This window comes from Danio aesculapii, chromosome 3 (assembly GCF_903798145.1).
Source record: "Danio aesculapii chromosome 3, fDanAes4.1, whole genome shotgun sequence".
Lineage (NCBI taxonomy): Eukaryota > Metazoa > Chordata > Actinopteri > Cypriniformes > Danionidae > Danio > Danio aesculapii.
Window position 1 is genome coordinate 29,466,254 of NC_079437.1, and position 13,412 is coordinate 29,479,665.

Consider the following 13,412-nt stretch of genomic DNA (forward strand, 5'->3'; position numbering starts at 1 on the left):
ATTAATTGAACATTTTAACTTGATTACGATGAATGACCGATTACTTAATTAATTTATTTATTTTTGTCCTTATAGTTCACTGACAAGCACCGTAAATATGCTCACATATTACAATTGAGAGATTTTTGAATGAAGAGTGAACATCAACGCCTAACAACTGAAATTAAAACACACATTGCCAAAAACGAAGTCAATTTTTTCTATGCAAAGTGAATTAATAACAACGTGCAACTTGTAGTTACATTTTTTTGAACAGTGCGCAGGTTTGCGACCGCAAAAAGCCTGCGCTGGACCATGCGCGTGCGCTCGATGTAGAAATATGAATCAGCCTTAACCGAGCACAGTCATGTAACTCCAGACACAGTAGGGAAAATAATTGAAAAAATTGACTTGGAAAAATTTGATCGATTATAGGTGCTGAATGTTGATTTCGATTGCTTTTCGATTAATTGCCCAGTCCTACACTAGATCTTTCTGACAGGGTATTCGAGTGTCATCCAGTGACAGATGTGAAAGTATGTTGTGGGACTATTATACAGGAGTTATTATTATGGATTATAGATTTTTAATCTATAAATTTCGCCAAATTTAGCAGTTTTTATTTTAGCAATTTTTTTAAAGCATGACCGTAAAACATGAACGCTGTTATGAATATATAAAAACATATGCTTGTTTGTTGAAAAATTCAGAATAATGGCAAAAAAAATACTAATTTGTGCATCTCCTGACTTCCGTGTGCAGTCATGCCGTCATTGAAGATTGTGTATTCTGGGAAATTTCGTATCCCTTGATTTAGAGTGTGGTCCTAAAAAAAATCTGTTTCAAAGGCTCTCTAGCCCTTTCCCTTAGCAATACGCCTTCAAGCTAAAGAGAATTGGGTAAGGGGAAGGTCTAAGGGGTAGAATTGGGATTGGACCATGGATATCTGCTGAAAATGCATGCAAATGTAGCTTATTTTACATCTGTCTCACCTAATGTTATCCCTTTTTGGAAGCATTTTTATTAATATAACCAGCCAATGGCCGCATTTTTAAAAATAATTTTAACAAAATGTGCAACCTAAAATATTTTTGAAATGAATATCTGAACGCAATGTATCAAAATAAAGAATAGACTCTACTTTGACGGTGTAAATTGTTTGATCATGTTAGCTTACATCACATGTAAACGAGCAATGCTTCTGTATTAGCAGATTTTTCCAATTGATTCTGTACTATGTAAAATAATGTGCACCACTAACAGTGAAAACGTGGATTGTCTAAACATTCTGTCAGGGGTAACGAAGTGTTGGTTTATAAATGACGGAAAATTCCATCTAGTGTTGAGAATCTTTATGGTACGATTACGTTAGAGGATGCTTTGCAAAAACTCACTAGCAAAATTCAGTTGTTGCAACAGGAATTTGCATCCGGAGATAAAAGTGAAGTGAAAATATCCCCACGTGGATTATCATGTTAGTCATTTGAAAGTATGAGACCTGTTCATTAAACATCTCTATATTGACATTGAGCCGTTTTGTGAAGAAATTTTGATGGAATTTTACTATTGTAACCGCCTCTTATAAATGCAACAGATTTAATGCAACTGATCCAACCAGAATTGTTTTATCTTACATTATAATTTTCAGTGTTGACAAATTGTATGTGGGCTGCTTGTAGCATTTTAAACTATGTGCAGCTAAAGCCTTTAACTATAAATTCTAATCCATTTCCCAGAGATGGGTTGCGGCTGGAAGGGCATCCGCTGCGTAAAACATGTGCTGGAGTTGGTGGTTCATTCCGCAGTGGCGACCCCCAATTAATAAAGGGACTAACCTGAAAAGAGAATGAATGAATAAATGAATGAATTCTAATCCAAAGTAAAATTTTTTTGTGTTTTCTTTTTAGTCGTAACAGAGAAGGAGGAAGCGAAGAAGTGAACACACAACCAAGAAAATACCTTAAAGACGGTGGCTGTAAAGCAGTGATATGGGCATCATGAGTGTGTCAGAAAAGCAATAAATTTTAGAGTGATTGATTTAGAATAACACTATTATAGGCTACGTTCTCTGCCTCTTACAAAAATGAAAAAAAAATAAATAAATAATAATAATAATAATACTTGCATATGATATCCCTAACTTGTTTAGCATGGTATTTAAACGGTATGGTATGGTAACAGCATTACTGTTTCATCATAGGCAGAATCATGCTTATTTAGTAAAATAATAAAGTAACAATTTTATTCAAGTATGCTTTGTCCTCATGCCAAGTTAAACTGCTTGAAATAAAAGCACATGAAAACAACTTAAATGTGTGCTATTTCGTAGCAATTTCAAGACGTCATTGACGTTTGTTTGTATGTTTGTGGGCAAAAACATCATTCGTTTCCTGTGTCTGCAAGCTTGATCCAGGAGAGTTAGAGAATCAGGGTCTCATTAGCATATCACACTAGAGACTCATTTACGCACCCATCAACACTGCCCCAATTAGCTCTCTCCCACGTCATTACTGAGCAAACGAATTACGGCTAATTTACACACCCGTAAAACAAACACACAACCACGGCTCCGCTGGGAGAAGCGGCGGCCTTATCAGTTCACTCGACCCAAGACCCTGATCCACGCGGCAGAAGGTAGGTTTAAGAAATGGGCTAAAATTAAACTTGGATATAATTAAGCAGCAAAAAAAGGATAGGAAAAGTAAAGTAAATGGCAAGTACGTACCTTTGGAGCAAAGATGAGAGTTTTGGGTCTGCTTGAGAAAACACTGAGCAGGAGATAAACAAAAGCTTCTCGAAGTGACCAGCAGATAGCGCACTTAACTTGCTCAACAATAGCTGCAGGACATTAACATCATAATAAGTAGTAACGTTAATGAAGTTAAATGTGCCTCTTGCAGCTGAAACTATTTAAATGAATTTCTGCTGACAGTACCGTTTTCAGGTAACTGCCACTGAAAGTTCACCTGCTGTGTTACATGCATTTTTCCTCGAGTGGAGCGAGATACACATACACAAGCTAGCGTTTGTAGCACTTTAAAATGTGTAGCTAATATGACCTTATAACATGGGCAACGCGATCTGAACTAAAACTAATTTGCAACATATATGCTGTTTTGTGGGTAACAAATTAATTTGAAGGTTGTTTACGCTTCGTTTTCCCTGCTTAAGGTTTTAATAACAGGCCCGTAGCCTGGTTAAAGTGGTCATTCTTTTTTCGCAAAAAGTGGACCTTTTTGGGGTTATTCGCCTCATTTTTTTATTTAATTGTGAGATTTAAATACTGAATCGACATTTTAAGCACTACTTAGCTGGATTAGCTTGTCAGGTGGTAATCATAACCACGTTTTGATTTTCCCAAAAACATTTCCTAAAGATTTAGACAAATAAATATGAATAAATACTTATTTTTAAAATACTTATTAATCATATTAAAAAATAATAATAATAAAATAGGAATATGTTAAAGTTTTAAATAAAAACTATAGCCTATTGTCATTTTAGCCTATTAGCCATATAACAAACTGGCCAGAACTTTCCTCCGTCAGAACTTGGTCATTTGAATAATAAAAATTAAAACATAATAGTAATGTAGAGAATCATAGTTTTCTAGCCTCTCTTGAAAAAAGTTCATTTGAATATTCATGAATAACAGCATTAGCCAAAATAGTATTTAATGAATTTTAAAATGAGCTGCTTTTGGTGCTTCACACTTTTTTTATTGGTCATTTTTGTTTCAGCAATAAGGTACACGATTTAGAATAAATATACTTGTGAAATGTTTTCTCTTTTTCAAAAAAAAAAATACAGTAGCGAAAGATAACTTTGCTTGCGTCAGATTGTATGTTTTCTTGCACAGCTGGATGTTGGACTCATTAAAAATAATTGTTTGCATTGATCAAAACTGATTATCTGAAGTCACACCGAAGCGACAGCCAACAGAGGATTCCACTTGGTCTTTAGGCCCTTTCCACAGGTTATTTTCACAATTTATGAAGGCATAGCATTTCCCAGAGATGGGTTGCAGCTGAAGGGCATCCGCTGTGTAAAACTTATGCTGGATAAGTTGGCGGTTCATTTCGCTGTGGCGACCCCAGATTAATAAAGGGACTAAGCCGGAAAGAGAATGAATGAATGAAATGAATGATGGCATAGCAGGCAAAATAAGACAAATGAGCTCCTTATGGGATGTATTTTGGAACTTTGTCAGTGAGGGGTGGGTCTCCACTTAATTTGTTTCCTACTTCATTTTTAGCTACACAATTTAATCATAACCCACAATAACAAAATACAACATGAAGTATGCACTGTAAAATTGTAGCGTTTCTTTTTTTTATGATTAATGCTTTCCAGGCTGCCTACATTTTACTGTAATCGCAGCTGGGGGGTATTTCTCTTTCTCTTTTTAGTCTGGCAATGGGTATGCGATTTAAATTTCTGCATCGATTCTGGCATCCAACAAAATGACATTGTTTATAGCTGACTTTGTGCTGTTTGCTGTTAGCTGTCTCAGTGTTTTACTTTTGTTTTGCCTCCAGCAAATGCCATGATATACAGTAATTATAATGTCTGCACTAATAAAGAGGGCCTAATTCAACATTAAACAAAAATATTGGTAAACCGTAAATGTGCAGAAAAACAACATCACCCATTATATATACAGTATATACACATTATATATACACTCACATTTTAAAGTAGGCTATATACTCAGAAATGTAAATGTAGTAATAATAATGAAAAAGTATTACCGTAAGCAATACATTTTAAAGCACAATAAAATAAACAAAAGAACAATAAGAAATAGGGCTGCACGATATAATGTTTCAGCATTGATATCGCAATGTGTGTGTCTGCAATAGTTACATCGCAGGATATGCAATGTTAATTTGGGATTATAGTTGCTAAAAAATTGAGTATACATGGGATTTCTGGAGTCATTGGAACGTACAACCATAACAGATTAACTTTATCATTTGCATGTGTTTTAAAAGCACTTCAAGAAAGTGTAAAGCATGGCACAATAACATAACATTTGTAACTTTTTAATGAAGAACAATTACTAATTTATTAATACAATGAAGACTATACGATGTTAATTTCTGTATTTGAATACTGTTTGACTCTCCGGAAAATCATAAAGAACTCTTTATTTATTTATTTTTATCTTTGCTTGTAATTATTCTGGCAATTTTATTTTTATACATTTTTTCACACCCTTACAAAATCAATCCAGCCATTCTAAATGAATGTTTTTTTTTTCGCGCATAAAGCAGTTGAAGCCATCTGGCGAAGTTGTTCATATCGCAGTATATATCGCAGCAAAACAAAATATCTCAATGTCAGATTTTTCCAATATCGTGCAGCCCTTATAAGAAACTAAAGAAAAAGGGGCAGAAGGTAGATTTTTTTTTTTTTTTTTTTTTTCCGATGAATTATCTGTTGAACTGCATCCCAATCATCACATATACTGCAGAAGACATATAGGAACCCGCATTGATCCAAAATTCTGACAGAAATCAGTCAAGATTGGTGAAGGAAAATCATGGTTTGGGGTTACATTGAGTAAGGGGGCATGCAAGAGATCTGCAGAGTGGATGGTAATATCAACAGCCTGAGGTATCAATACATTTGTGTTGCCCATTACATTACAAACCACAGGAGAGGGCAAATTTTAAGGCAGGATAGCACTCCTTTCATACTTCAGCCTCACATCAAAGTTTCTGAAAGCAAGGCCAAGGTGCTCCAGGATTGGCCAGCCCGGTCACCAGACATGAACATTAAGCATGTCTAGGGTAAGATGGAGGAGGTATTAAAGATGAATCCAAAGAATGTTGATGAACTCTGGGAGTTCTGCAAGAACACCTTCTTTGCCATTCCAGATGATTTTATTAATGAGTTATTTGAGTCATGTAGAGATGTATGGCTGCAGTCCTCCAAGCTCATGGGAGTCTTACACAATATTAATTCTTATTCCACTGCACCATGACTTTATATTCTATACTGGACATTATTTCTGTTAAGGGACAAGACTTTTGTCTAAGCATAGTCAGACCTTACTGTCCCAATTAAATGATTAAAAATCAAGGCATGATCATATTTTATTTTATATATATTTTATATATAAAATAAGCGTAATCTATGGGCCTTTGCCTTTCATATAAAACATTTCTGATGTCAAACAATGATATCAATGTACAAAAAATTCCACTAAACAAGAGTTGTAGGGAGCAAAGCATGAAAATTCTTAGCTCTGCCAAGTCAATGTTCTTACATTCTTAAAATACTTAAATATATGATTTATATTTTGCAATATTCATGTTTTACGCATGATTTATGTTTTATTCATGTTTTTTTTAATACATATGAAGTTTTGAATCAAATAAAAATTGCTTTAGGAGTAATTGATGTGTTGGTTCTCTTCAGATAAGGGATTCATAAAACTACACAAAAATCCAAGGCACTCAAAAGTTAAGTGAAAAAAGTTAAAAACCATTTTACATATTCAAGTCATGTTTGTTTACAATTTACAATGTAGATTGTCAAAGTTGCTTAACATAGAAGTTCTAGTAAAATGAAACCGTGTCAGTCCAGTTTTCAGAGTTGAAGTTCAGTTTAGTTCAGTGTGGTTTAGTTTCACTGCTGAAAGTCCAAACACTGAAGAGCAAATCCATTAATGCGCAGCTCCACAAGTCCCAAACCAAGCAAGCCAGTGACAAGGAACAAACTTCACCAATTCACAAAAGTGAAGGGGAAAAATGAGAGAAACCAGGCTCAGTTGAGCAACTTCCTGTTCAGAGCTGCAGTCTAGGCGCCAGAGGCTGGATGTCCATCACGGAGAAGCTGCAGTTGTGAGTAGGTCACCGGTGGGTGATAGGGCTGACCCACGGGATCAGTGCAAAGACTCGTCTGTCACTGTGGTCTTTCAGGAATCAGTCTCATTCTCTCTGCTTCTCTGTGACCACCACAGCTTTAGCTCAGGATACGGCCTTGTCCAGGATTATGGATACCTTGGCATAATTTCTTCACAGGTCTTGGATCGCATCAATGACGCTGCATAATCTCTAGAGGCCTCAGAATGAGTATACCCGGGTGGAAATGGAGAATAACAAAAATAATTAGTGTAGCTGCTGTTTTTAGTGTATTTAAACATGAGATGCAAAAATAAAGTGCCATAAAAGAAATGGTAGTTATAAACAAATGGCAAACATATAAAGCCTTTTAACTTTTTCATCCACTTTTCAAATGCCTTGGACTTATTTTTGTAAGTATCTAGATTAATTTCTTATCCGAAGAGTACCAACACATCAATTACCCCTGAAGTAATTTATATTTGATTCAAAATTTCACATGTTGTTTCTTTAAATTCAAACATCAACATAGTTTATATATTTATTTATGTCTGACATTTTTTTTTTTTACATAAGAATGTGTCATTCGCAATGTTTCATAGGATTGTAGTCCTTTTGCTCATTAAAGCTTTGCTGTAGCTGTAAAAATTTTGTATACTTCAAATTAAGGTGTGTAATGTTGCTATTCTCCTTGTATGTAGCTGGCTTGTTTGGTTCATGGCTAATTACTCCTTTAAAATCTACTTTTAAAATCCATGTAAAGAAAATTAATAGGGGAAAATACTGCAATTAAATCCAAATGAGCTGCACTGTTGACTTATATTGTGTACAAATCTGATGCTAAACCCTAGTTCTAGCCTTAAAAGAGAACTTGCTGCTTTTTATGAATTTGTCCTCAAAGTGTAACAAAATAAACAACCCCCTACAGTCATTTCTTGGAAGACATTACATCCAGCTGTCATGTTCCTATCAGCGCTCCACTTTATCTTTCCATGTTCTTTACTCCTTCATCAGTGACATTCTGTTGCTAAGCAGTCTTGCTAATTGTACCTGCTGGGATGTCACATTCGCATTCTCTCCATAAAATTTAAATGGGTAACGTTGACATCCTTGCGTCTCTTTCCAAGCTCTCTTAACTCCAGAGCACAAGGACTCGCACAAACACTTGTCTGAAGCAGGGAGTGTGCGCCACTTTTTCTCAGCAGGGCCTCTCACATACTCCATTTCCACAGCGCTCAGGAGAGCCACTGTAAGCCGCTCGGTAACTGTTGCGACACAACGGCCTACGATATGAGTCTCGATCTGAATGAGAGAGCGACAGCAAGTAAGACAAAACCATAACGACAGAATGGAGAGAACTATAATTATGCGAGTAATTATGCATGAATTCCATGAGCGAGAGAGAGAGAACAGAGGGAGATTTTCATGCATGTAATTACAGTATAGAAACTTGGGATGGCAAAGGACTGAAACTCTGTAACATTATCCACCACATAGCCTCATTTATGGCAAACAGCCGCACACAAAATGGCATTATTGCATTAGGACGTAGCGGATTGTTCATAATTGTGTCATGCAGTGGCTTCTAGTCAAATACAGACATGCCAACCTGATCGCATGAGAAAATTGATATATTTTACTACGTGAAATTTTACTATGAATTCATACGAAAATGCACCTTTTTTTCTATAATGAACAAGCATGAAGGTTCACTTCTAAGCCATTAAATCCCACAAATTGTGACTTTTTTTTTTTTGGTATTATTTTTTGAAACGGGTTACCTCATTTTTTTTTTTTGTTAGCACTGTTGCCTCACAGGAAAAAGGTCACTGGTTCAAGTCCCAACTGGATCAGTTGGCATTTCTGTGTGGAGTTTGCATGTTCTCCGCGTATTGGTGTGGGTTTCCTCAGGGTGCTCCGGTTTCCCCCACAGTCCAAAGACATGCGCTGCAGGTGAATTGAATAAACTAAATTGGCTGTAGTGTGTGTGTGTGTGTGTGTGTGTGTGTGTGTGTGTGTGTGTGCGTGTGTGCGTGTGTGTGTGTGTGTGTGTGTGTGTGTTTGGTTGTTTCCCAGTACTGGGTTGCAGCTGGAAAGGCATCCGCTGTGTAAAACATATGCTGTATATGTTGGCGGTTCATTCTGCTGTGGTGACCCCTGATGAATAAAGATACTAAGCGGAAGGAAAATGAATTAATTTCTTGAAGCTCTAAATGTTTTGTCAATGGCTTTTTGACAAGAAATTTTAAAATTGGAAAAAATAGTTTAGATTTAAATGTTTCGCTAACACAGGACCAGATATGTTTACAAACAGATGAAAATTTATTCGTCGTCACAATTGTTAGTCATAGTGTTAAAATTGAAACCAAAAACAATGTAAATCAGTTGAATTTCAGTGCAATTCTGACTACGCTGTTTTCCACTGTTCACTATGGTGACCAGGTATAAAAACCAGCCTGATCTCACGAGGAAACATAACTATTTGACTATTTAAGCAAATTGTATGAATGAGATCATATTAATTAGCCACTAAATTCAATTAGTTTTATGTTTATTTATATAGTGCTTTTTACAGTGTAGATTGTGGCAAAGCAGCTTAAGATAAGTAATGTCCAGATTTTAGAGTTTAGTCTAGTTGTGGTTTTAAAATTTCACTGCTGAAACATTGAAGCTCCACAAGTCCCGATCTGAGCAAGCCAGTGGTGACAGTGGCGAGGGGAAAAAAACTTCACCACCAAAAAAAAAACAACTGGTGGGAGGAGTGTGTTGGCTAGGGGTCACACCGAACACTCTTTTTGTGTTGAGAGGTGCCTTTTTTGAATTATTTACTAACAGGCACGAGCGTTTTGCTCTCTGCTTATGCTCCCAGCATGCCTCGCGTTTTAATTGCCTGCTGCGCCTCTTGTTTTTGCCCTTGCACGCTCTGCGCTCACAGTTGAAAAAAGTAAACTCTGAGGGGGAAAGCGTGTTACGTCAGTCGCGTCTTTTTCATAGAGTGGAGGAACTATGACGTCAATTTGTATGCAAAAACCTGGAAGCGGGTTAGCATTTTAGCAGTTCCGTTTCCCTCGTCCCAAAGTCAATAGGTTTTTTGAATGGGGTTTCAGTAAAATCGCTTAAATGAGTTTGTGTTAGCCACGAACCTTAACATTCACGTTTTGTTCTACGACATAAAACACATCAGTTACAGCACACGCTTGTTTTTTTGTTTTTTTAAATCGGTTATGCTTCTTTAAAAAGACTGTTGCTATCAAGTTGCTAAATAGAACTACAGGCGGTGTCGGAGACATTATACATCATCAAGCTGAGCTGGTCTGGAGTGCCGCTCGCTTGCGTTGGGCATTTGGATTTGTCTGTTATTTAAGTATTTTCATAAATAGTATTTTATAGTTTGTAGTGTTTTTCTAATTGAGATTTCATATTGTGTGTAGACAGATAATGCCTTCACTCGTAAAGGCTGTCGAGACAGACTAATTTGTTGATCATTTAAATAAACGATATTATGAAGATACTGCTTACCAGTGCAGCCTATCTCTTTCTTACTCTCAGTAATGCAAATAAATGGGTAAAAATACACGCATATTAACTGTCAGTTTAACGTGATCAAGTGATTTTTCGTCGTTCTTTTTTTCTTCATCTGAACACATTTAACCCTGTCACAACTGTAATATTTACACTATTGGCACATTTATACATACAGTTTTAAAACTTTTACAACAACTGTAAAGCAAAACAGATGTTCTTCCCACGTAAAAACGATCCAAAATGCACATAGGTCTGTGTGTATTTGCGTATTTATTTGTTTACAATATATAGCGTGGATTATAATATAATAAACGGAGAGATTAACTCTTTGTCATGGACCATATTTCTAAATATAAGCGTGAAAAGTTGTCTGTAGCAGGGTAGTGCTGACGTCACAGACGAGCACCCGAGCCGGGCACTGTAGTCCGTTTATAGCCTAATGTTAGCTTTTCAATTCTTGCTTTGCATTTAAGATCCAAAAGTGCTCAAAGTTGTATTTTCGTGTGAGGATTATCCGGCTGCACAAACTTGAAAGTGTAATGAACTGTGTTTGAACACAGATCTTATTATTTGCAATCTTCGAAAAGCCTATAGGAAAATCCTATAGGGATTTTATAGAGGGAACCAGTTTTATGCTAGCAGCCGATTAGCCTACAAGATGACGTCATAGTTCCTTCACTCTATTCTCCCATTAAATGAAAGCAGAGGCGGGGTTTCTATTGAAGTGCCTGCAGTGTTTGTGTTGTCAAGACAACGACAGAGACTTTTGAAGATTGAGGAGAGACTAGTGGTTGGTGTTTTGAGTTATCTGGAGCTATATGACATCACAAATCTTGAATATCGCAATATTATTAAATATTAAAATTATATTAATATAAACAGCAACACTCGCGCACAATGGGCTGCTGATTCAGTCGTTGTCTAGCGACAAAAAGCGCAGTGCTTTTTTTTTTTTTTTTTTTTTTTTTTGTCAACAAAAAAGGCAGTGTTTTTGGAACTTAAGTGCACGTTCGGTGTGATCGGCCCCTTAGTGTCCCACCAGTGACCATATACAGCCATATCACACTGCTACTCCTGTGATATTGCATTTATACAATAGTTCTATGGCATAATCGTGTCAGCATAAACCTCAATCATCTTTGCTCAGTATGACAGGCTGATGCGCTGTATCTCCGAAATTAAACATTTTAAAATTGGCACTATCCTTATAAATAAACTGCATACTTGCAATCTAAACAACTACACTCTCGCCTAAAAAAAAACCCTCAAAAATACATCATGTTGTCCAACAGCTGCAACATTTGTCAAACTGTAGTGAGTTTATTGATCTGCTGTTACACTATATGGGCGGAGTAATACAGAAGGGTGACACCTCATTCGCGCTACAAGCGACTCTCAGCGGCAAAGCGTCAAGCGACCATTCATTTCAACGGAGAGTGTGCTACTTTGCTGCTGCTACGACACAAGCAACAGCGACTGTTGGCAGCTAGGTGGGCGTGTTGAGCAACGTGACAACGTTGAGAATCCTTCAACCTTATGCAAATGAAGAGTGACTTTCTTGAGCAGTAGGAGCACCAGTAGAGCTCACGTGATTTATCTCTTGGCTCACTCAGAAGCCTTTTGTGTACTCCGTGCTGTAGACCTACACATACCTGTTTGCAGCAGGTTGCCACCCAGAGTGACAGGCAGCTACAAAGTCGCCAATAAGGTGAATGAGGCATGATGAGGCTGTACAAGTACTGTTATTGCAGAATATCCCATGGCTATCAGCCATAAGTTTCTAGAACCAGACAGAACCGTTGTGTAATATTATTAATATTTTCACCACTGTAAACAGGCGTTACACATTTTCACAGATACTATAATGCGCCATTGTTATTTTGGTTTAGAAACATAAAAATTCATATGGAAAAACTGCTCAATTTTTAAAAGCGTCCATCATCAGTTGTCAAGAATGAACATAAAAGTCGAGTCAAACAAGCAGCTTTCAGTAGGTCAGCACAGTGTATATTCACAAGCAATTTGAACCATGAGCGAACACTCTGAACCTGGAACCACTCTGAATGACTGGATTTCATTTGAGCAAATGTAACCTTGTTAAACAAATTGGCATGAAACTGTGGGCCTGTCCAAATACACACACTTGTGGCCACTTGACTACTTGTCAAATTTAATGTGCATTGGCACTGTTTTTTTCATTTTCGGACATGGAATTGTCTTGCAATCTTGTTGTGTTAGACACTCTTAGACCACTCTTAAGACAGGCCCAGTGTTGAACGTGCATGAACAAGCAGATTTTCTACATATTTATTTGGTGCTGTACTGTCTGCTGCTCTGTTCATTAAGACGACATTGACTTTGACTCATGACTAGTGTAATGAGCTAACTGTATTAGCATGAGTTATCTCATAACCTCAATAGATTTATCGTTTATTATCAGACTCGCTGCTTTATGTAGAGGCGTACATTAAACGGTCTTAAACTTATAGACGTCTCCAGTTTGACATTGAGCACGGCTGCTATTTTTACAGGCCCATTGAAAATGCTTCACCAGGCCGTGTATGAAATTCCTCATCACATCTATGTGAACACGGTCAAATTGTGGAGGCTGCATGGTTTTGCCCTGTTTGGCTAATTGTCAGTGACACTTCTGCTGTAGGTGTGTGGGCTCATCTGCTATCACAGACTGTCTAAAAAGGCTCTGAGGTCTTTTAATTAAAAGAATTACGCTAATTACAGTTTAGTGGCTGTGGGAGAAAAGGGAAAAAGCCTTTTATTTCTGGATGAAAATGGAGGGGAACAAAGACAACACGCGCAGGAAGCCCTAACACTGAGAGGTGTGTTGGGAAAATATGCTGTTGTCAGGCATCTGCTGATATCACCAGGACACGTTTATATTTTATTACACATAAACACTGGGTTACTTTAGAATAAAAAGTTTAAGTAAATTTACATCCATATATTATAAAGAAATTCTACAACCTAAAAGTTTGTTTTTACACACTGAATCATCTACATTACGGTTTCTTTGAAATGTCATTGACTTTGTCTCAATGA

At 36.8% G+C, this 13,412-nt stretch overlaps 1 protein-coding gene across 3 annotated transcripts in view; it reads left to right on the forward strand.

Moving 5' to 3' along the window:
• mybpc2a (myosin binding protein Ca) overlaps positions 1–2,081 on the forward strand; it is a 59,259-nt gene extending 57,178 nt beyond the window's left edge. For 2 of the 3 annotated variants that reach the window (XM_056453593.1, XM_056453594.1), the window contains one exon: positions 1,887–2,080. In XM_056453593.1, coding sequence (XP_056309568.1) covers positions 1,887–1,918 — 32 coding nt within the window. In that variant the 3' untranslated portion in view covers positions 1,919–2,080. Of the gene's footprint in view, positions 1–1,886 lie in introns of all 3 variants that reach the window. The other variant, XM_056453592.1, reaches the window with a different exon arrangement.
• The last annotated feature ends 11,331 nt before the right edge of the window (positions 2,082–13,412 follow it).